General features: G+C 38.1%; 1 protein-coding gene across 2 annotated transcripts in view; it reads left to right on the forward strand.

The window, feature by feature from the left end:
• Positions 1 to 23,557, forward strand: part of ZFR (zinc finger RNA binding protein) — a 91,218-nt gene that overhangs the window by 14,872 nt on the left and 52,789 nt on the right. For both annotated transcript variants that reach the window (XM_055245684.2, XM_055245685.2), the window contains exons 3-6: positions 9,747 to 10,029; positions 12,069 to 12,213; positions 14,688 to 14,906; positions 22,849 to 23,096. In XM_055245684.2, the coding sequence (XP_055101659.1) occupies positions 9,747 to 10,029; positions 12,069 to 12,213; positions 14,688 to 14,906; positions 22,849 to 23,096 (895 nt within the window). The remainder of the gene's footprint in view (positions 1 to 9,746; positions 10,030 to 12,068; positions 12,214 to 14,687; positions 14,907 to 22,848; positions 23,097 to 23,557) is intronic.

Consider the following 23,557-nt stretch of genomic DNA (forward strand, 5'->3'; position numbering starts at 1 on the left):
CTTGGGTTTTATCGTGATTTTTTTTTTTTTTTTTTTTTGAAATAGGGTCTCACTCTTGTCACCCAGGCTACATCCCAGGCAACATCACCCAGGATTGCAGTGGTACAGTCGTGGCTCACAGCAGCCTCCACCTCCTGGGTTCAAGCAGTCCTCCTGCCTCAGCCTTCAGGACCCCACCATACCTGGCTAATTGAAACAAAAAAAAAAAATTTTTTTTTAAAGGCAGGGCCTCCCTTTATTACCCAGCCTAGTGTCAAACTCCTTGCCTCAAGTGATTCTCCCCTTTTGACCTCCCAAAATGCCAGGATTACAAGCATGAGCTACTGCGCCTGGCCTCTTAGGATTTTTTTGATTGAGGTTTCCTGTTTGTTGGAATGTTATTTGCAGCATTTACAGAATAATATGTGTTTTGTGTGACCTGGAAGCACTGTCAGCCTAGAGTTACACAGGTTAAGTATTTTCGGGTTAGGCTTGCTCAATGGGTAAGTGTAATGCAAAAATTCCAAAATCGGAAACTTCTGGTCCCATGCATTTCAGATAATAGATAGTCAGTCTGAATTAAACTAACTTCTTGGTTGGGAATTTGCCTGGTCAGATAATGTGAATCCTAGAGTCCAAACCTAGGGGAAGACTGTCTTGTGCCTAAGAACTGTCAGGAAAGTATTTTCTCTTCTTTACCCACGCCTTGCTAATTTTTGTATTTTTTAGTAGAGACAGGGTTTCACCACGTCTTGTGCCTAATAACTGTCAGGAAGTCTTTTCTCTTCTTTACCCAGAGCCAAGACTGATATAGGAAAAAGTTTCCTTACAGTTCTCCCTTAAAGATGGAAGAAGAGGCCAGGCGCAGTGGCTCAAGCCTGTAATCCCAGCACTTTGGGAGGCCAAGCCGGACAGATCACGAGGTCAGGATATCGAGACCATCCTGGCTAACACGGTGAAGCCCCGTCTCTACTAAAGATACAAAAAAATTAGCCGGGCGTGCTGGCGAGTGCCTGTAGTCCCAGCTACTCGGGAGGCTGAGGCAGGAGAATGGCGTGAACCTGGGAGGCGGAGCTTGCAGTGAGCCGAGCTTGCAGTGAGCCGAGCTTGCGCCACTGCACTCCAGCCTGGGCAACAGAGCAAGACTCCATCTCAAAAAAAAAAAAAAAAAAAAAAAAAGATGGAAGAAGACTTTTTTCTAATTCACCTATTGTGGTGGTTCATTTGGTAACCCCAAAGTTGTAAGCTGTTGCTTTCCAATTGTTCCATGTCTCTGCTAACACGGAAAGTGGTATTTGTACAGTAGCTTACTGTGTAAGCTGAGAGATTGGAGCCTTGGATAAGGGATATTGCAGCTGCAGGCAACAGAATCGGGACCTCCGTCAGGCCACTCATGCACTGTGCATTCTCCCTGAGAACTAACACCAACATCTGGTGGGAAGCTCTGCTTTTATACTACTCAAAGTGTGGTAGGCAGACTGGTGCTGCTCTGTGACTTCTCTTGTTACTGCCTCATAAAAGTTATTTGTAGGATAATGTAAGTCAACCAGCTGCTAAACGTACTATAATTGTTTGTTTGTTTTGAGACGGAGTCTTCCTCTTCACTCAGGTTGAAGTGTAGTGGTGCAGTCACAGCTCACTGAAGTCTGGAACTCCTCCTAGGCTCAAGTGATACTCCTGTCTCAGCCTCTTGAGTAGCTGGGACTATAGGCATGTACCTACATGCTAGACTGATTTCTTTTCTTTGAGACAGACTCTCTCTCTGTCGCCCAGGCTGGAGTGCAGTGGCGTGATCTCAGCTCACTGCAACCTCTACCTCCTGGGTTCAAGCGATTCTCCTGCCTCAGCCCCCCGAGTAGCTGGGACTACAGGCATGTGCCACCATGCCTGGCTAATTTTTGTATTTTTAGTAGAGACAGAGTTTCACCATGTTGGCCAGACTGGTCTCGAACTCCTGACTTCAGGTGATCTGCCCACCTCGGCCTCCCATGGTGCTGGGATTACAGGCATGAGCCACTGCACTCAGCCACACAGAGGTTTTTAATTTTGATGTAGTCTCATTTGTCTATTTTTAATTTTTTGCCTGTGCTTTTGATGTCACATCCAATAAATCATTGCCAAATTTAATGTCATGAAGCTTTTTTCCCCTGCGTTTTCTACTAAGAGTTGTATAGTTTTAGCTGTTACATTTAGATCTTTCATCCATTTTGAGTTAATTTTTGTATATTTTGTAAGGTGAGGCTCCAGCTTTTTTCCTTTTCGTGTGGGTATCCAGTTTTCCCAACACCATTTGTTGAGAAGACAGCGCACTGAATGGTCTTGGCATCCTTGTCAAAATTTATTTGACTGTATATGCAAGGCTATATATCTGGTTCCTCTATTCTATTTCATTGCTCTATATGTCTGTATGCCAGTACTATACTATTTTGATTATTATAGTTTGAAATTAGCAAGTGTGAGACTTCCAACTTTGTTCTAATATTTTAAGGTTGTTTTGGCTATTAGGGGTCTCTTGAGATTCCACAGGAATTTTAGGATAGATTTCTTTTCTGGCAAAAAAAAAATCACTGGGATTTTTATAGGCATTGCATTGAATTTTTAGATCACTTTGGGTAATATTAACATCTTAACAATAGTTTGCCTTCTAATCCATGAACATGGGATGTCTTTCCATTTATTTGTGTCTTTAAGTCTTTCAGCAGTGTTTTGTAGTTTTTAATATACACGTTTTTCACCTTCTTGGCTAGGTTTCCTCATAAGGGTTTTTTTTTTTCTTTGTTTTTCTTTTCTTTTCCTTTTTTTTTTTTTGAGACAGAGTCTTGCTGTGTTGCCCAGACTGGCACGATCACAGCCACCTGCAGCCCTGACCTGGGCTCAAGTGATCCCAGCCACCCAAGTAGCTGGGACTACATGCACGTGTCACCATGCCCTACTAATTTTTTTTTTGTATTTTTCGTACAGATGAGGTCTCACTATATTGTCCTCCCAGCTTAGCCTCTGAAAGTGCTAAGATTACAGGCGTGAGCCAGCCACAGTGCCTGGCCCGAGTTTTTTATTCTTTTTGATGCTATCGTAAGTGGGATTGTTTTCTTAATTGCCTGTTTATTGTTAACGTATAGGAATGCAACTGATTTTTGTATCCTGAAACTTTGCTTATTTCCTTTATTAGTTCTAACAGTTTTTTGTGGAGTGTTTAGTGTTTTCCATGCATAAAATGATGTCATCTGTGAACAGATGTCTTGATCTTTTTCAATTAGGATGCTTTTTTTTTTCTTAGAAAGAGTGTTTCTTTGTCATCCAGGCTGGAGTGCTGTGGCACAATCTCAACTCACTGCAACCTCCGCCCCCTGGGTTTTCAAGCAATTCCTGTGCTTCAGCCTCCCAAGTAGCTGGGGCTACAGGCACATGCCAGCATGTATGGCTAATTTATTGTATTTTTATTAGAGGCGGGGTTTCACTGTGTTGGCCAGTCTGGTCTCGAACTCCTGGGCTGAAGTGATCCACCTGCCTTGGTCTCGCAAAGTGCTGTGATTACAGGTGTGAGCCACCAGCACCTGGCCTAATTTGGATGCCTTTTATTTTTCCTGCCATATTGCTTTGGCTGGAACTTAAGTACTATGTTGAATAGAAGCAGTAAAAGCATGCAGCTTTGTCTTCTTCCTGATCTTAGAGGAAAAGCTTTCAGTGTGTCAATGAGTGTGAGGTTAGCTATGGGCTTTTCATAGTTTTTATTATATTGAGGTTATTTCCTTCAATTCCTAGTTGGTTGAGTTTGTTTTGTTTTTTTTTTAATCATAAAAGGATGTTGACTCTTGTCAAATGCTATTGAGATGATTGCTTGGGTTTGTCTTTCATTTTATTAATGTGTATTACATTGATTTATATGTTGAACTTGTCACCGTATTTTAAACTGTTAAAGAAAACACAAATGTTGTAGAGAGTAGATGTGATGGTTAAGAGCACACACACACTGCTTAGGTTCTGGCTTTTGCTCTGCCACTTGCTAGTGATTTCATATCTTGGGTTTAGATTAAATAATTTTCTGCTAGGTTTCCATTAATTGTAAACCTTATTTTACTTTAATTAGTAGTTTTTATTAATGAATTAAGCAATTTCATTTTCCTGTTGCATGATAGAAACTTTTTGCATAAAGGGATAATAAGTAGAGACCAAGAAAATGAATAGTGAATAACCATTACAGACTCCAAGTTAATGGTCTGCATCTGAAATGAAGATTCTCAAATTTTTGGGTTTCAAGATTCCTGTAGCACTTCTAATTATTCAGAACCCCAGAGTTTTTGTTTATTTGGGTTATATTGGTATTTTCTGTATTAGAATCAGGCTGGGCACGGTGGCTCATGCCTGTAATCCCAGCACTTTGGGAGGCCAAGGCGGGTGGATCACCTGAGGTCAGGAGTTTGAGACCAGCCTGGCCAACATGGTGAAACCCTGTCTCTACTAAAAATACAAAAATTAGCCAGAAGGTGGCAGCCGCCTGTAATCCTAGCTACTCAAGTGGCTGAGGCAGGGAGAACTGCTTGAACCTAGGAGGCAGAGGTTGCAGTGAGCCGAGATTGTGCCACTGCCCTCCAGCTGGGCTACAGAGTGAGACTCCAACTCAAAAAGAAAGAATAAAACTATTACACATTAACCAAAAATATGCTTATGAAAAATTAGTTTCAAAAACAGTGAGATGAGAGGCATTGTTTTACATTTTTACAAATCTTTTTTAATGTCTTAAATTAAGAATATTGATTCTAAAATTTGCTTTTGCATTCAGACTGTTGCAGTAAATTATTTGGATTAGAATATACGAAGGCAGCCTGGCCTCACGCCAGTGTGTAATTAAAAAGAGAACAACCTTGTGTGGACCTCCTGAAAGGGTCTCAGGAACCCTTAGGGGGGGTCCCTGGATCACATTGAGAACCACTGTTGTATACAAATTAAAAACTCCCCAGAGACCTTTAAAGCATTCTGGTTTTATTTCTTTTGATGCTAACCTCCACATCACTGAATAGTATTCCTCTTGCTATTTTGTAACTTATCGACTTTATGCATATATTTTTATTTCCTACAATCACAGTTTAGGACTGCATTGCATACGCTCTCTTCTCATTTCTCCTCTTCCCAAATTCAGACTATTTCTGTTAATTTGGACGATATACTCCATTTCTAGTTCAATCAAAGCTAGATAGTATATCAGTACTCTGTACTTTTTAAGAATTCTTGAAACTCTTGTGTTTCACTTCTCTTTCCCTACTTCACTCCCCAAATTTAATGTATACTCTTATTTGTGATAACATTTACATTAGGTTCTGTAATCATAGTTTATCTTCTCTAATTTAGATTGATTCTAAAATTTCAAAGCAAAAACTATTTTATCAATAGTATCTATTGTGAAGCCTAGTACCATTCTATGATTATGATTTCTAATGTGTTCCGTTTTACCATCCTGTACCACTTATTAGAAAATCTTCCTAGGCTCAAGTTCAAATGGATTTTTTCCTTTTTTATACCACACTGATTGCTCACCTATAAAGTCTTTTATTGGGATCATGCCTTTCTTGAGCAGTTTACATTTCCTGAATTCATTCATTACCTTTTTTTTCTTAATCATGTTGTCATTTCTTAAAATTTGTCTAGGCTCCCTGTCTACTGGCTCTGTGCCAAGTCCTCTGTTTTTCTGGATATCTTTCTCTGAGATGCTTCTGTCCTTCCTCTAATTCCAGCCTATACTCACTTCTCTCTGGGCCTGCTGCCACAGCTGCTGACCTAGGCTTTCATCTGTTTGCAGGATCCCATGTTTTCTTGGTTTGCTTTTTGTTTTAGCTGGAATATATCTTTATGTAGCTTCCTAAGAAAAGGTTATAGTAGGTAAACTCCTTCCATCCTTGAATGGTTAAAAAATCTTTATTCTGCCTCCCCATAGTTTGGCTGGGTACAAAATTCTACATTAGTAATCATTTTCCCTTGAATTTTGAAGATAATACCTTATCTTCTTGCTCTAGTGTTACCGGTAAGAAGTCTAATTTTCATTTAGTTGCAGGTGCCCAGTTTTTCCCTCTCTGGAGACAGAATCTTTTTGTCTTGAAAAGTAGAATGCTATGTCTCTAGGTTCGTTTTTTTTTCACTCGGTTTTGCTCTCTGTGAGCTTTTTGAATTTGAAAATGTGTTTCCCCTCAGGAGTGGGAAATTTTATTTCTTAATTTTTTTGATCTGCTTTTTTCTTTTCTGTCATTCCTTCAGGCAGGACATTGAGCCTCCTAGACTTATCCTTTCTTTTATATTTTTCATATATTTATCTTGTCTATTTCTCAACTTTGTCTTCTCTTCTAGGTAGTATAAAGTTCTTGTTTTATAGATACAAATTAGAGTTTTTGAAAATTCTCATCTGTTGCCTTCATACGTTCATTTCCCACATGGTCTTTCTTACTTGTTTTGCAGTTTATAATCGACTTTCTTCAGACATGTGGTGATTTATGTTGTCTGTTCATTTTTTAAAACTTTTTTTAAAGTAAAAAAAATTTTTTTTGAGACAGGGGTCTCACTCTGTTGCCCAGGCTTGCAGTGGTATGATCTCAGCTCACTGCAACCTCTGCCTCCTGGGATCAAGTGATCCTCCCGTCTCAGCCACCCAAATACCTGAGACTACAGATGCATGCCACGACACGCGGCTAATTTTTGTGTTTTTTGTAGTGATGGAGTCTCACTGTGTTGCCAAGTCTGGTCTCAAACTCAAGATCCAGCCTTCTTGGCCTCCCAAAGTGCTGAGATTACAGGTATTCCGGGCCCAGCTTGACTGTTATTTTTTTAAGCAGTAAGATTGCCTGGAAGTCTTGAAAGTCTTATTTCTTGTAGTGAGTCCCTGGCTCACTTTTTTTTTTTTTTTTTTTTTTTTTTTTTTTTTTGATAAGTAGGTAAGGAGCTGGCCATTTCTTGAGTAAGAATATAGAGTCTGTGTACTCTGTAATACTTGCTTACATGCTTGCTTTTCCTGTTTCTCCTCAGGGAAAGTACTCTTCCATTTATGACTGACGCTTGAAGTGTTTCTTGGCTTCTTTTTTTTTTTTTTTTTTTTTTTTTTTTTTTTTTTTGAGACAGGTTTTACTCTGTCATCCAGGCTGGAGTGCAGTGGCACAATCATGGTTCACTGTAGCCTCAACCTCCTCTGCTCAAGCGATCGTCCCACCTCAGCCTCCTGACTAGCTGGGGCTACAGGCACACACTACCACATGTGGCTAATTTTAAAAAAATTTTCTGTAGAGATGTGGTCTTTCTACATTGCCCAGGCTGGTCTCAAACTCCTGACTTCAAGCAGTCCTCCTGCCTTAGCCTCCCAAAGTGCTGAGATTACTGGTGTGAGCCACCCTGCTCAGCCTTCCTCATGCTTTTGGTAGAAGATACAGTTCCAGTCCAGATGATAGGTAGAGACCTGGCTATACAGAGCAGAGTTAGACAATGCCAGGGATGTGTAAATAGCAATTGCTAAATCTGCTGGCATCTTTTTCATATTTCATGTTTTCCTGGGACTGGTGACTGTATAATTTATTGTTCAAACTGAGACACGTAGGAGAGTGAAAAGTACTAAAAGTAATAATTACACCGGCAGTAGGCATTAACCAGAACATATGGTCATTCCTTCTTGAGTCTCATGGACATTTAGGGTGAGGATCAGAGGCAGTATCATCAGTTAAATTGCCTTCCTAGTTGACTCAACATTCCCATCCTATTCCCACCTGCTTTTTGTCTAATAGGACATGTTTTGGGGACAGATACTAGATAAGGAGCAGTGGGATGAATAGAAACAGTCTTTTATATAACCAAAATTGCTCTTAGGTGGTATAGTCTGGATGTATTTAATCTTATCCTATTAGTAAATGTTAAATATGAGTTTCACAGACCTGTTGTATTTTAAATAGTATCTTTTTTTTCAGTTCGAGGAATTTTGAAAAAGTATGACATGTTACTGGCATTTTCTTACGGATATGGAGTTGTTCTTAGAAAATGTTATTCCCAAACAAGTTTTTCACTGTTTTAATGTAAACTTTTCCTGTCATATTGGCATATATGTAGAAAATGTTAGTTTTATATCAAAATATGGAAACCTCATCCAGATAGAAATTATATGAGTTTCTTTGGACTCTGTTCTAAGTTTTTTTGTTTTTTGTTTTTTGTTTTCTTTTTCATATTGGACTGAAATCTGCCACCCTGTAACTTCCAACTATTGGTTCTAGTTCTGTTCTCTGGAGCAGCATGGAGTAAGTGTCTTCTATTAGAAGGCATCTATCACCTTTTCTAGACTGAATTTCTCCAGGTGTCCTCCCCTTTTTATATGAAATTAAAACCCATATCTCTGACCTTCACATTGATACGCTTTGGAATCTTATAATCTAATATAAACATCCTAGTTATCAGTGTTTTCCATAATACAGTTAAAATATGATAGCCCCAAATTTTAATTTAATTCTATACTATATTTCTATGTTACTATGCACACCAGTGTAGAATACCTTGTACTATAGCCCATTAATCAGAGACTGAGTTAATTAGTGCAGCTTCAACTTTTTTTTTTCTTTTTCTTAGCTATTCTCAGTTGTTGGCTCATACTAAAATGGGGTCAGCTAAAACCTACCAGCTAAATAACTGTTGGGGCTCTCTTTTTTTTAGTAGGTGTTTCTGCCTTAGTAATGTAGCTTCACCAAGTGAAATTGAGTGTATTATTCAGAAAACCTAGAACAAGAAATACACTTTTGTATGCTAACATCTGTAGGCCTTTGGTTTTAGTGATACAGGCTTTCAATTTAAAAGTTAAACATATTGCTCTAAGAACTTTAGCTAGAAATTCATTTAATTGCTGTTTTGGAAAATGTTTTTGTCTCTTTGAGGTGTAAATGTTTTTAATTGCAAAGCGTCTGACTTGTGTCTTCTTTTACAAAACATGCTATTATATTTTTAAAAGTAACTTTGTATAATGAAATGCTCCCTGTAAGCTGGAAAATGTATCTAAAATAATAGATATTCCATTGTAGGTTTTGTACCCTAGAACAGGACTTCTCAACCCTTCTCAAGTATGTCATATTGACATACTTTAAATAATTCTTTGTTATGCACGGCTGTCCTGTGCATTGTAGGATGTGTAACAGCATCCCTGGCCTCTATCCACTAGATGCCAATAGCTCACATATCACCACCTCCTCTGCAGTTTGGTCATCAAAAATATATGCAGATATGGCCATATGTCCCCTGGGGGAAAAATTCCCCCAGTTGAATACCAACTGTCCTAAAGCAACAGAAGTATTTTTTAATCAGCTGGTCAATAGTTTCTACCTTAAATTTCTTTCTGTAATTGGGCTAGAATAGAATATTTTTCTTATGATTTCTTTGTAGAGATTTGTAAAACTGTACAACATAATAAAGAACTTTACATGTAACTAACACTAAAGTTCCTAATTTGGTCAATTTTTTCTTTTCTTCCTAATACTGTTTTTTATTCTAGTTTTTAATTCCTGTTACGTGTTACAATCTATGATCTGAAACGTGTGACTGTATAATGTATTGAAATTAAAGAATGAAAATTACAGAACAGTAATAAATATGATATTGAATAGGAAGTTTATTGAGTTCAAGTACTTGACCTTTTGTGGTGCATGCTTAAATTACTTGAAAATGTGCTTTTTATTTCAGTTGATAAATAGCTTTTAATTGAAGTTGGTTAACTCCTGGATATTAAAATTGTATTATATTTATTCTTGTACTCCACAATGTAGCCAGCAGCCAGCGTCGGGTGTAGCCTATTCTCATCCAACTACAGTTGCTAGCTACACTGTCCATCAGGCTCCAGTAGCTGCTCACACTGTTACTGCTGCCTATGCACCAGCAGCCGCCACAGTTGCAGTTGCCAGGCCTGCTCCAGTAGCTGTTGCAGCTGCTGCAACAGCTGCTGCTTATGGAGGCTACCCCACTGCACACACAGCAACTGATTATGGTTATACTCAGAGGCAACAAGAAGCACCACCACCGCCACCCCCAGCTACTACACAAAACTACCAGGTAAGAAAACTACTAGTTTTGCTAGCCTTAACGTGCGAATTTCTTTGTCCTCTGTGTATAATGTAATGCCCTAGCCATTGCTTCTCAAACTTGGGGCTTCCAAAATACACATGTACTGATAGAGAACAGTAAATGAGTATTCCTTGGTAGTTTGGGGACATACCAACCATTAAGGTTCCTTGCCGGCTGGGCACGGTGGCTCATGCCTGTAATCCCAGCACTTTGAGAGGCTGAGGCGGGTGGATCACCTGAGGTCAGGAGTTCAAGACCAGTGTGTCCAACATGGCGAAACCCCGTCTCTGCTAAAAATACAAAAATTAGCCAGTGCAGTGGTGCGCACCTGTAGTCCCAGCTACTCGGGAGGCTGAGGCACGAGAATCACTTGAATCCAGGAGGCAGAGGCTGCAGTGAGCCAAGATTATGCCATTGCATTCCAGCCTGGGTGACAGAGCGAGACCCTGTCTCAAGAAAAAAAAAATTCCTTGCAATGAGCTTCGTATTAATAATCCTTCCTCTCACCCCCCCGTCCATTTGACTCTATTATTTGTAGCTGTCTGTTAAAAACTTTCACATTAATTGCTAGTTAAATATTTCATTGTTTACCCCAAGTTCGTTGTTTGTTATTGTTTTAACTGAAGACATAGAAAAGACTTCCCTTGTTTGTACTAGGGCATTATTCATCTGGAACACAGGTATGTCTCCTACTTTGAGAATATTTTGAGAACAGGACAAACATATTACATATTTTCTTCTTGAAACTTAGCAAAGGTGGAAATTCTGTCCCCTTTACATTTATCCTGTCAAGATGTTCTTTTTAAATACATATTATAACAAAAATTGATCATGCCCTTATTCATCCAGTTGCCTCGTACTCAGTCTTATAGGAATTCTACATTCTCTTTATTATGTTTGAAAACAGTACTAGATTACTACTTGCTTATTTAAATTAAATTTGGTCCTAATTTATTTGATCTGTTTTTTTGCTTATTTGCTTTTAGGATCTGTTTTTTAAACTTTGGTCCTTCTGAACTTTCCCTGGTTTTGCTATATTCTTTCTAAAGCATAGGAATTTATGCAGTAAAAAATTGAAATGTAAATCAACAATATTAGTATTTGCTATTAATTTTAGGCAGGTTACTAAATGAAATTCCTTTTGAGGTGTGATTATTTATGCCCAGAGACGGAATATAATAAATTTTGTTGTTTTTAATAGTGTCTGTGAAACCCAGTGTTTTCTGGGCCCTACCTGCTTCTTCAGCCATTTCACCTACATACCTTTCTACCCCTCTTTACTTCATGGACTGCCAGAATTCACTCAGCTCACATTGATCTTTCTTGAAAAAGAAATACTGAAAAGGAGCAATTACAAAGTTTAGTAACACAGGTGTTCTTTTGTAATATTGTGGGATCCATCTTTAAGGCAAAACTGCCATGAATTTTTTAATAAAATTAATTTTTACTGAAGTATTATTTAGAAATGTTTTGGTGATTGTTCTGATTGTAAAAGTTCAACATGCTGCTTGAAATGCTTTTGTGTTTTTTTTGTTGTTTTTTTTTGTTTGTTTTTGTTTTTTTTTGAGGCAGAATCTCTCTCTGTCGCCTAGGCTGGAGTGCGGTGGCATGATCTCGGCTCACTGAGACCTCTGCCTCCCGGGTTCATGCCATTCTCCTGCCTCAGCCTCCTGAGTAGCTGGGACTACAGGTGCCCACCACCATGCCTGGCTAATTTTTTGTATTTTTAGTAGAGACGGGGTTTCACCGTGTTAGCCAGGATGGTCTTGATCTGCTTACCTTGTGATCTGCCCGGCTTGGCCTCCCAAAGTGCTGGGATTACAGGCGTGAGCCACTGCACCCAGCCTTGATTATTTTAATGAAATACAAAATGAATCTTCTGTGTATTTAATTTGATTCTTTTATGTTTAGATCTGTCATGAAACTACGTATTTAGTGTTTTGTTTTCCTTTATTGCGCTTTTATATAGTATTTTTTTTCCTTCCACTTGTCTCATAGCAAGATTTTCTTTAATTCCTTTTCTTTAGGATTCATACTCATATGTAAGGTCCACAGCTCCTGCTGTAGCTTATGATAGTAAGCAATACTACCAACAACCAACAGCAACTGCTGCTGCTGTAGCTGCCGCTGCCCAACCTCAGCCTTCTGTTGCTGAAACTTACTATCAGACAGGTGGGTTTTCTTAACCTACACAGTTTCTTTGTAAACTATTGAAGTATATGACTTATTGTGTTTAATGAAGATAAGCTTTTGAGTCCATCTAAACTCATATCACATCATCTTAGGAGGCAGGTTCTAGACATGTCCTATTAAATGCCTTGGAGTCACAATTCATAATCATGCCTTTCTCTCCTGGAAATGTACTCCATTTCTGGATTTTCAGCCCACAGTCCATTCCTGCTGAAATAAGCTGTGCAAAAGAACCTGTGATGATAACTTCTGAACACATTTTTATCTTTGCCAGAAATGCCCAGAACATATGATATTGCCAACAAACAGCCTTTGTAACCAGTGGAGACTCTTTAATGGGCCCGTATTTTTAATTAATCTTTCTCTGATCTCTAATGACAGTTGGTTCTGTTATCAGCCACCAATCGTGTTAAATACAGTATGTAGAATGGTTCAAAGCTAGGAAGCATTTCGTTTGCAAAGAAACCTGTATATTTATAGACTTTAAAAGATGGATTTTTTTTTTTTTTAGAGAGAGACTTGATATATCATTTTTAAAACAAAGATTTTGAAAAGTGGGCAATTCGTAGGGTGGGGGAAGGGAAAGCACTAGGAGATATACCTAATGTAAATGACAAGTTAATGGGTGCAGCACACTAACATGGCGCATGTATACACATGTAACAAACCTTCACGTTGTGCACATATACCCTAGAACTTAAAGTATAATAAAAAAAAAAAAAAAGAAAAAAAAGGGCACTTCCTTTAATTATTTTTGAAGGCTGTGAGGGTGTGGGTAGAGCCTTGGATTGTAAAAGAGTAGAACTGGCTTCCATTCCAGTACTGGCTTTATTGCTAATGTGGGCAAGTGATTTTTTACCTCTCTTATCTCTGTTCTCTTACCTGTAAATGAGGTAGTTGACCCAAATTTCAGTAGGGCCCCTTCTAGTTCTAAGATTTTATGAGTCCCTTAAAAGTGGTTTTAACATGTTTTGAATTATAGTGACTATCTGACTCTTCCGGTGGTCTCTTCTTTTTTTTTTTTTTTTGGAGATGGAGTTTTACTCTTGTCGCCCAGGCTGGAGTGCAATGGTGCGATCTTGGCTCACCGCAACCTCCGCCTCCTGGATTCAAGCGATTCTCCTGCCTCAGCCTCCCAAGTAGCTGGGATTACAGGCATGCGCCACCATGCCCAGCTAATTTTGTATTTTTAGTAGAGGCAGAGTTTCTGCATGTTGGTTGGGCTGGCCTTGAACTCCTAACCTCAGGTGATCTGCCCGCTTCGGCCTCCCAAAGTGCTGGGATTACAGGCGTGAGCCACCATGCCCAGCCTTGTGGTCTCTTCTCTGTTGATTTCCATGTATAATAATCTATAGTAAACTTCCTGTTTAATTACCAAGCTTAGGTTGTGCTTGAGTGCTGAATTATCTAAGAGAAATCTTGATTTAGTCTAACTCTGGTATTGACTGTGACTTTTTTAAGTTATTTAGCTCTTGGATATTAGTCTTATCTCTGTAAAGTATTATCTTTTTGTGTCACATGGATTTCATAAGCAGATAAGTTCTACTTGAGATAAAAGTTCTACTTGCAAGGCTGAGGTGGGAGGATCACTTGAGTCCAGGAGTTTGAGGTTGCAGTGAGCCATGATCACACCACCATAACTTCAGCCTGGGCAACAGAATGGGACCCTGTCTCAAAAAAAAAAAAAGATGAAAGTTCTAATGTGCTTTTACTTAACTGAACATAAAATGAGCTTGGCCCCGTGATTTTGGGCCTTTTTCAGAAATAACATTTATGTGCTTTAGTGATCATTTACAAGTGGTTATTAATTTAGTCATAAGCCTTCTAAGACTCTTTAAAAATATACATTGTTTTGAGTATGTCAGAGGCAGCAAAGAAGTTGCCAGACATCAGTGGCAGCCATTTAAGAATAGCTGCATTCAAGTTATTGACATTTGAAAAATTATGTAGTACCTTGTTAGGTTGTAGTTCACTATGGAAAAATCAGTTAAAATGCAATGAATGGTATATGAACAAGTTTCATATGATTAAATATTGAAGTTTTTACTGTGAATTGAAATATGTACATTGTAACTCATTCTATCCTGTTTGCAGTATTAAGCCTAACTGAAGTAGACTGACTAGTGTGCACGTGCACACACACACACACACACACACATAGACCCCTTTTCAGAAAAGTTTGTTTACTGGTAGCACTGCTATTTCAGTTAGTTGTAAGTTTTGCCAAAATAATCATTTTGGAAATACATAGAAAGCATTTGGCAGAAGATAGTATATTAATTTATATATTCTATTCATATTGGTAATAAGAGTTTTATACCTTTTGCTAAGGAGAAATTGCTGGCATAAAATTTATAGTTAATGATGTTTGTACCTATTCTTTCCAGCTTTTAAGGATACTGGTACAGTATAGTGGCTTACTCTTCTAATTTTCTGATGTCTCTTACCCACTTCAGCCCCCAAAGCAGGTTACAGCCAAGGTGCAACTCAGTATACTCAAGCCCAGCAAACTCGACAAGTGACAGCCATAAAACCAGCCACACCAAGTCCAGCTACCACTACTTTCTCCATCTATCCTGTATCCTCCACCGTACAGCCAGTAGCAGCTGCGGCTACTGTGGTGCCATCCTATACTCAGAGTGCTACTTACAGTACCACAGCAGTTACTTATTCTGGTAAGACTGATAAACTGTGTTTAAATGAGTAAACAAATTAGGAAGAGACTTAGTAGAAACTATCTTGTCTATGAAATTACCTTACTCCCAATAATAGGTATTAAATTAATTGATAGACATAAATATAGGTACATAATGTGACTGTACTGTAAATTGTATGCTTTTTTAGGGGAGTGGGGAGGAGAAGATCTTAGAAGAATATAAAATGTTCTTGGGGGGTTTAAAGCTCATTGTGAGTCTTGGGCTTAGCATTGCAATTAAAGGAAGTAACACCCAGTTTTCTACAGGATTGTTTACTTTCCTGCTTTTCCAAATGAAATTGAAAACTCAAGGTTAATACTCAGGGAATACCATAGACAAATTATTTCTGTTTATTTTGGCTCTTGAAGAGCTATTTCTTTATTATCAGAAATAGTTCATCATGGAAATGTTGGGTAGCCCTTTCTAAACATCCATAAGATGGTGGTTATGTAACACACCTCTTTTGGAAGAACAGAGTACCTTTATTTTCCTTAAATAATTATATATTTCTCCCAGAGAGGTACAATGGCTAAAACCTTTTTGTGTCCACTGCTGTTGCCAATTTCTAGCTGAGGAAGTTTGCATTTTCACAGTGATTAAAATCACACATTGCCTTTTTTGTAGACACTCAGCTTTTGTATTCCTCCCAGAAGATATGCTGTGAATTACACTTTTTTATTTCAGGGATTTCTTACCTCTTACTCTGGGGTGCTAGGGATACAATGATGAATTAGGCATACATGGAGTGTTTGAGAACTGCAGGTCATTGTGGCTGGAATACAGGATACATGGGGTAAATGTCAGTAGATGAGGCCAGAAGTGTCAGAGTATGTAAAGCCATGTGTGCTCTGTTATGGTGTGTGTCTTTATCTTGTGGGCAGAAAGGGAGCTGCAGAGGCTATATTAAGAAATGGAGTGGTATGAGCAGATTTGTAAGTTAACCGGACAACCAGGTGTAAATGAATTGAATGAGGAGACATTATCGTCTGACAACTCTGGCTGGAGTGGTGAATGATGAGGACCTGCTCATCATTCACCAGTATGAATGATGGTAGAGAGACATTTTATAATCTATTAAAGGCATAGTACAGGAGATTCCTTATTTAGGAAAGAAATCTTTTGTTAAGATCTCAAGAAAATACTGAATTTATGATTCCTAGATCTGTCATTTAAGATTTCTCAGATAGGACTTTACTGTCTCTCCCTATTTGGTTGACTAGCCAGAATTGTAACTAGGATTATATTACAATGAAAGCTGATTAGTCACACTTTTTTTAAATGTCCACATTAGTGTCAACAAAATAGGAAGTACCAGAGTAGCCTTTCCTATTCATTGTTTCTCTCTTACATGTGCTTCCTTTCCTTTCTCTTTCTCTCTCTGGTTGCTTATACAGTATGAAGATAATTTTTATTTACACGAGTAATATATTATTATTTAAAAATTAGAAACTATTTTTTTAGAAAGAAAAAAGTTAACCCACTAGATTTCTACTCCTAGACACTAATCGTCATTAACATTTTAGTGCGTGTCTCTGTCTACTTTTCTTCCATGGAATATACATGTATAAATACAGTTTATAAAAATGCATTTGTTTTATACATGCTATTCTGTAAACTGCTTTAATGTTACTATGATTGCCTTTCGTGTCACTAAGTATAGATATATACCTTTGATTAATGTTTTTTCCCAACTTTTTCTGTCAGGTTTTTTTTTTGTTTTTTGTTTTGTTTTGTTTTTGTTTTGTTTTGTTTTGTTTTTGAGATAGAGTCTCACTCTGTCGCCTCGGCTGGAATGCAGTGGTGCCAGCTTGGCTCACTGCAACCTCTGCCTCTTGGGTTTAAGTGATTCTCCTGCGTCAGCCTCCCAAGTAGCCAGGACTACAGGCATGTGCCACCATGCCTGGCTAATTTTTGTATTTTTAGTAGAGACAGGGTTTTGCCATGTTGGCCAGGCTGGTCTGGAACTCCTGACCTCAAGTGATCCACCCGCCTTGGCCTCCCAAAGTGCTGGGATTACAGTACAGGCATGAGCCACCGTGCCCGCCCCAGAAAATTTTAATTCTGCAGAAAAGTGGAAAAAAATAGTTCCAAGAACTGTTTTTTATGCCATTCAGCTAGGTTCACCAATTATTAATAATTTTTCAAATTTGCTTTATCTCTCCTTTCTCTGAAAGGCTATTTGCAAATGGCTCAGCAATATGTTTTATAAGCAATATGCTTTACAAGTTGTAGATGACATGGTACTTTGCCCTGAATTCTTCAGAAGGTATTTCCCAAGAATAAGGACATTCTTTTATGTAGCCACAATGGCAACATTATGAAAAGGAATTGAACATGGATACTATACTATCTAATACATAAATTTCTCCAGTTGTCCGAAAATGTATTTTATGGCTGGGCTTTGTATGTATTTGGTGTATGTATGTTTGTGCTTGCGCTTTGTTTTTGAAATTGAGAATCTAGTCAAGGATCATGGATTGTATTTGGTTGCCATTCTTTGTTAATTTGCTTTAATGTAGAACAGTTCGTTATTTTTATCTTGTCTCTCATGATAGTGATATTTTTGAAGTGTTCAGGCCAGTTGTCTTGTAGAATGTCCCATATCTGGATTTATCTGATGATTTATGTTTAGATTCAGGTAACTTTTTAGACAAGAAGATTACTTGACCAGCCTTCCATTTCATCACATCAGAAGCATGTAATAAGTAATGTTTGTTTATTCCTTATTGATGCTGGCTTTACTGGTTAAAGCTGTGCCTATCAGATCTCTCCATTATAAAGATACCTTTTTCCTTTATAATGAACAAGTAATCTGTGGGCCTGTTTCTCAACTGTCTTTCACCCTGTGATGGTAGATCCTTTGAAAACTGAATGAGTTTCTAGAGTGGTAGTTGCAAAATCCTTTCACATTGATTCTTAGGCATTCTTCTCTAGAGTCCCCTCCTTCCACTGCCTTTTTTGTTATTACTATGAACTTACTCATTTTTATTCAATGTACAGTCGTCCCTGCTATCCATGGGAGATTGGTTCCAGGGCCCCCATTAATACCAAAATTTGTGGATGCTCAAGTTCCATATATAAAATGACATAGTATTTGCCTTTATCCTTATGTACATCCTCTTAAATACATTAAATTATCTCTAGATTACTTATAATACCTAATACCATGTAAGTGCTATATAAATGGTTGTTAAGCTGTACTGAGTTTTGTATTATATTTTCTATTCCCCGCCCCCCCCCCCCATTTTTTTTTTGAGACAGCGTCTCACTCTGTTGCCCAGGCTGGGGTGCAGTGGCACAATCTCGACTCTGCAACCTCTGCCTCACAGGCTCAAGCGATTCTTATACCTCAGCCTCCCAAGTAGCTGGGATTACAGGCGTGTACCACCATACCTGGCTTATTTTTGTATTTTTAGTAGAGACAGGGTTTTGCCATGGTGGCCAGGCTGGTCTGAAACTCCTGACTTCAGGTGACCCACCTACCTCGGCCTCTCAAAGTGCTGGGATTACAGGCATGAGTCACCACACCTGCCTCCGAATACTTTCAGTTCATGGTTGATTGAATCCATGGTTGCTGAACTGATGGATACAGAGAGTAACTATATTATAATCTGTTACTCTCATTTCTCTCTTTGAGGCTCACACGGTTTTAAATTTGCCCAGTGGGATCCGCTCAAACCAGCTCCTGAGTCTTTTTGACATATTCTCTTTCGTCTTTGAGCACATCTTTCCTCTTTGCCAATGAAAGTTATTACAGATACACTTTGAGCTTTCCCTGCCCTAGAGTCACAGTCAGCCATGTCACACAGGAGCCATGATTTCTTTTAAATGCCAGTGGTATTTAGAAACCATTCTAATGGCCACAAAGTGTTTTATTGTATGGATGTACTATATTTTAATATGTGTATTTGAGGACATTTAGTTGTATATGAGACAGAAACTGGAAACAGCACTAGGTAGAACATCCTTACATGTAAAGATTTGTACATTTGCCCACTTGTTTCCCTAGGATAAATTTCTAGTTGTGGAACTGTTAAAAAGTATCTGTTTTTTAAAGGCTACGTGATACACAGTCCGGAATTGCCAAATCAGAGAAACCATTATTAAGACTTATGAGTTATTTATCTGCAATTTTTGGCAGCTACAATTTTGGTCGGCTATTCTCTTTATCTTAGTAAAATGAGTTCTAGAGTATTGCTCCCTACTAAATGATGACTTGTAGCATGATGAATTTACTACTGAAATGTTATTTTTTTTGTTTCTGCTATCATACATTTAAAAGCTGTATGCCAGCTCTTCTAATATCATAGCTTACTAATTGATTTTTTTTTTTTTTTTTTTGAGACCCGGTCTCATTCCATCACCCAGGCTAGAGTGCAATAGCACCATCTCAGCTCACTGCAACCTCCACCTCAAGCGATCCTCCCACCTCAGCCTCCCAGATAGCTAGGACTACAGACGTGAGCCACCATGCCTGGCTAATTTTTTATTTTTATATTTTTTGTAGAGATAGGGTTTTGCCATGTTGCGCAGGCTGGTCTCGAACTCCCGAGCTCAAGCAGTCTGCCCACCTCGGCCTCTCAAAGTGTTGGGATTACAGGTGTGAGCCATCACGCCTGGCCCTTTTTTTTTTTTTTTTTTTTTGAAGACAGTGTCTTGCTCTGTCACCCAGGCTTGGAGTAGAGTGGCACAATCCCAGCTCACTGCAACCTCCACCTCCTGCGCTCAAATGATCCATCCCGCCTCGGTGCATGCCACCACACCGGGCTAATTTTTTGTATTTTTAATTGAGATGTGGGGTTTCACCACACTGCCTAGGCTGGTCTTGAACTCCTGGGCTCAAGTGTTCCACGAGCCTGGCCTAGTAAAAGTACTTTTTAAGTGAAACTATTTTAGTTTTCAAAAATTGTGCTTTTACTTAGTTTATAGACACAGATTTCTTTTTTTCTTTTTCTTTGAAACAGGGTCTCATTCTGTCACCCAGGCTGGAGTGTAGTGGCACTATCATCATTGTTCACTGCAGCCTCGACCTCCTACCTCAGCCTCCTGAGTAGCTGGGACTACAGGCACGCCACCACACTTGGCTAAGCTGGTTTGAGCAGATCCCATTGGGCAAATTTAAAACCTTGTGAGCCTCAAAGAGAGAAATGAGAGTAACAGATTATAATATAGTCACTCTCTGTATCCATTGGTTCAGCAACCGTGGATTCAATCAACCATGAACTGAAAATATTCAGAGGCAGGTGCAGTGACTCATGCCTGTAATCCCAGCACTTTGAGAGGCCAAGGTAGGTGGGTCACCTGAAGTCAGGAGTTTCAGACCAGCCTGGCCACCGTGGTAAAACCCCGTCTCTACTAAAAATATAAAAATGAGCCAGGTATGGTGGTACACGCCTGTAATCCCAGCTACTTGGGAGGCTGAGGTATAAGAATCGCTTGAATCTGGGAGGCAGAAGTTGCAGTGAGTTGAGATTGCGCCACTGCACCCCAGCCTGGGCAGCAGAGTGAGACACTGTCTCAAAAAAAAATTGGTGGGGGGAATAGAAAATATAATACAAAACTCAGTACAGCTTGACCATTTATATAGCACTTACATGGTATTAGGTATTGTAAGTAATCCAGAGATAATTTAATGTATTTAAGAGGACGTTTTAAATTTGAAAGCTGTGGATTTTACGTATAAGCCTACCTGAAAACTGGTAAACTGACCGTTTCTAAACTAAGATCTCTGGAAATTTGGTAGACTGCCTATTCACCGTATTTCAGTTAAATTTCCTTATTCCTTTAAGTGGTAATGGATGGGCAAAGAGTGATACAAAGCTTGAGAGAGATTCCTGGTTGACAGAATAGCACAGAAGAACTGCTTACAGAGAATTAAACTTTTTGGTGTCTCAAATGCAGACTGCAATACTGAAAGACTTGGGACCCCCTAACTCCAATATGTCTGTACACGTAGGGAAGGAAAAATAAATTGGAATGGTGAGAGCTAAAATGCATGGAAAACCAGACATATCCAGAAGAAAAGTAGTCAGGCAACTTTTGAGAAAAGCCTTCTTAGACTTTTATGTGAGGCCACTATAGTATATAAAGTTTTAAGATAGAAAGTGTGATAATAGACAAGAAAACACCTGAAATGAAAATAGAAACAGGTAGCTGTATATCAATGATAAAGCATATATATGATCAGATAAAACTGAGAAAACAATTGACGTAATTACTGAAAAGAAAATTTCTATAAACCAATAAACTCTACTGGGCAGTCCTACAAACGTCCTCTATTACTTACGAATGTGATAAAAGAACACAAGCTCACAGCCAAATGTTTTCAAGCTTACAGGCAAAAACGTGTAGTTCAAATTTTACTGTAGAGAAATACCATAAAATTGTCCAATTACAAATAATAAACATGTTTTTAGATTTATTACCAAGTAGGATCATGATTTTTACATAAAATCTTTATAACGCATATTTTCCAAATGACTTCAGTTCTTCTATATGGAAACTATACAAATGCCACAGAAATGTAACTTTATGAATTATGCATTAAGAAAATATGAAGCAGAATAAGGACAACAGAGGCCAACAGTGCTGAAAGAATAGTTCTTCCAGTTTTTTGTTTTTTGTTTTTTTTTATCAAGAGTTCACAGTACAGGAAGCAATGTGCCAGACACTGTAGTTTTTAGAACAGATCTATAAGACAAGTATCACTATCTTTAAATATGAGAATAGTTAGGTTTAGAAATTGCAGTATCCTTTAAACACTGATCTAATTTAACCATAAAAATCACCAAGTTAAGCTTAATATTCATAAAATAATCTCTACTTGCACATAAGTAGTCTAAAACTAATAAAAGGCAAATTTAATTATAACTTACTACTTAATTATAAAAGTAAAGCATGCACTGAAAGGTGGGCTAAAGATTCTGGAACTCTGTTAAAGGCTATCTTAAATTCTCCTATAACTACTGGCAAACAAATGTACATTTCTTATAAAAAGCATTATAGGAAAACAGATACAAGGCTGTGTCTGTGTCTGGCCTAGGCAACATGGCAAAACCCCGTCTCCACGTTCACAGATTAAAAATCTGTAAATCACTGAACATAAACAACATGTATATATTATATAAACAGCTTGCATAATGTACTTCCTCAGTGGAGTCTCTGAACAGTGGAAATGGGTATAATTCATACATTTAACCAGAAAACACAATGTTTTTTCATCTTTTGGAAGATGAGAACCAATGTATTGGTCCCTGATTCCTAAATCTTTTAACAGTTGTTCTATATTTTCATGTGAACTTCAGTTCCACATCACAAACTTCTGCTAAACTTTATTTACCTTGCCTCCCCAGACTAGCGTCTGTCAGCTTCTTGGTTCTAGCAGTTGCACAACCCATCAGTTGATCGCTGGGGCTCCAGATTTTAGTGTCGTATTTGTATATTTTCCTCTTCTTTTATCTCTTTTGTCCTCTTAGCTACCAAGCATGTCGAATCTTACTTTCATGAGTTTTTGTTTTTCCTATGTAGTATCCTACTTCAGATTCTTCCTCAAATCCAACACTTCCTAAATTTTGTTCACAGGATTTTATTTGCGGACATATTACCAGATTCTATAAACAGACAAGTTTGTCAAACACACTATCACATCTGTCCAATTAAACTATAAGCTTCTTCAAGGCAGGGACCAAATTTTACACTGTCTTTATACCTCTATAACACCTGGCATGTGTTGAGTAAATACTAGTTGATGACTTTCTTAGAAGGAAAACAAGATTTTTTCTGGTTCTGTGAGATACACATTTGTAAATATGCACATGTAAATCTATCTTTATTGGCAGGATTAATTTAATTTAAATTTGTAAATTTTAACTTGTCCTTCTATAAGTATGTAACATAATTTTTGTTTGATTTCATTTGTAAGGTACCTCTTATTCAGGTTATGAAGCAGCAGTGTATTCAGCTGCATCTTCCTACTATCAACAGCAGCAGCAGCAACAGAAGCAGGCAGCAGCAGCAGCTGCTGCTGCTGCTGCAACAGCTGCCTGGACAGGGACCACCTTTACTAAAAAAGCACCATTCCAAAATAAACAACTGAAACCAAAACAGCCTCCCAAACCACCACAGATTCACTATTGTGATGTTTGTAAGATCAGCTGTGCTGGACCACAGGTACTTACGTTGTATGTTTTACCTTGAGTCTTCAGTGGTAATTAAGTGTAGTTGGTATTCTAACTCCTGAGCCTACAAAGAGGTTTACATTTTTCCCTGTTAGCTTTTAGCCAGTGCATTTTTTAAGTTACTTGTATTGTGCCATGAGAATTTTCAGGGAAAAAAAAAAAACTGTAAAGATGATTGTGAATGTAAATGATAAATAGGCAAATAGAGCTTTTTTTCCAGAAGGAGACATTGCTCTTTAAAACTTAAATTTAGTTTAAAAATTTTGTAGTCAAATTAATTGCGACTTGGGTAAGATTGAATTTTTATTTCATTTTGTTTTTAGCATCTATAATTTACTTGCCAAAGCCTTTATTCAAAATTCTTTAACTTAATATAACAGGTTACTGATAATCTATAATTTTCAGGATTGCATTTCTAATGAGACTGACTTTGATATATACTTTATGGTATGT

The sequence above is a fragment of the Symphalangus syndactylus genome, chromosome 16 (genome assembly GCF_028878055.3).
Source record: "Symphalangus syndactylus isolate Jambi chromosome 16, NHGRI_mSymSyn1-v2.1_pri, whole genome shotgun sequence".
NCBI classification, from domain to species: Eukaryota; Metazoa; Chordata; class Mammalia; order Primates; family Hylobatidae; genus Symphalangus; species Symphalangus syndactylus.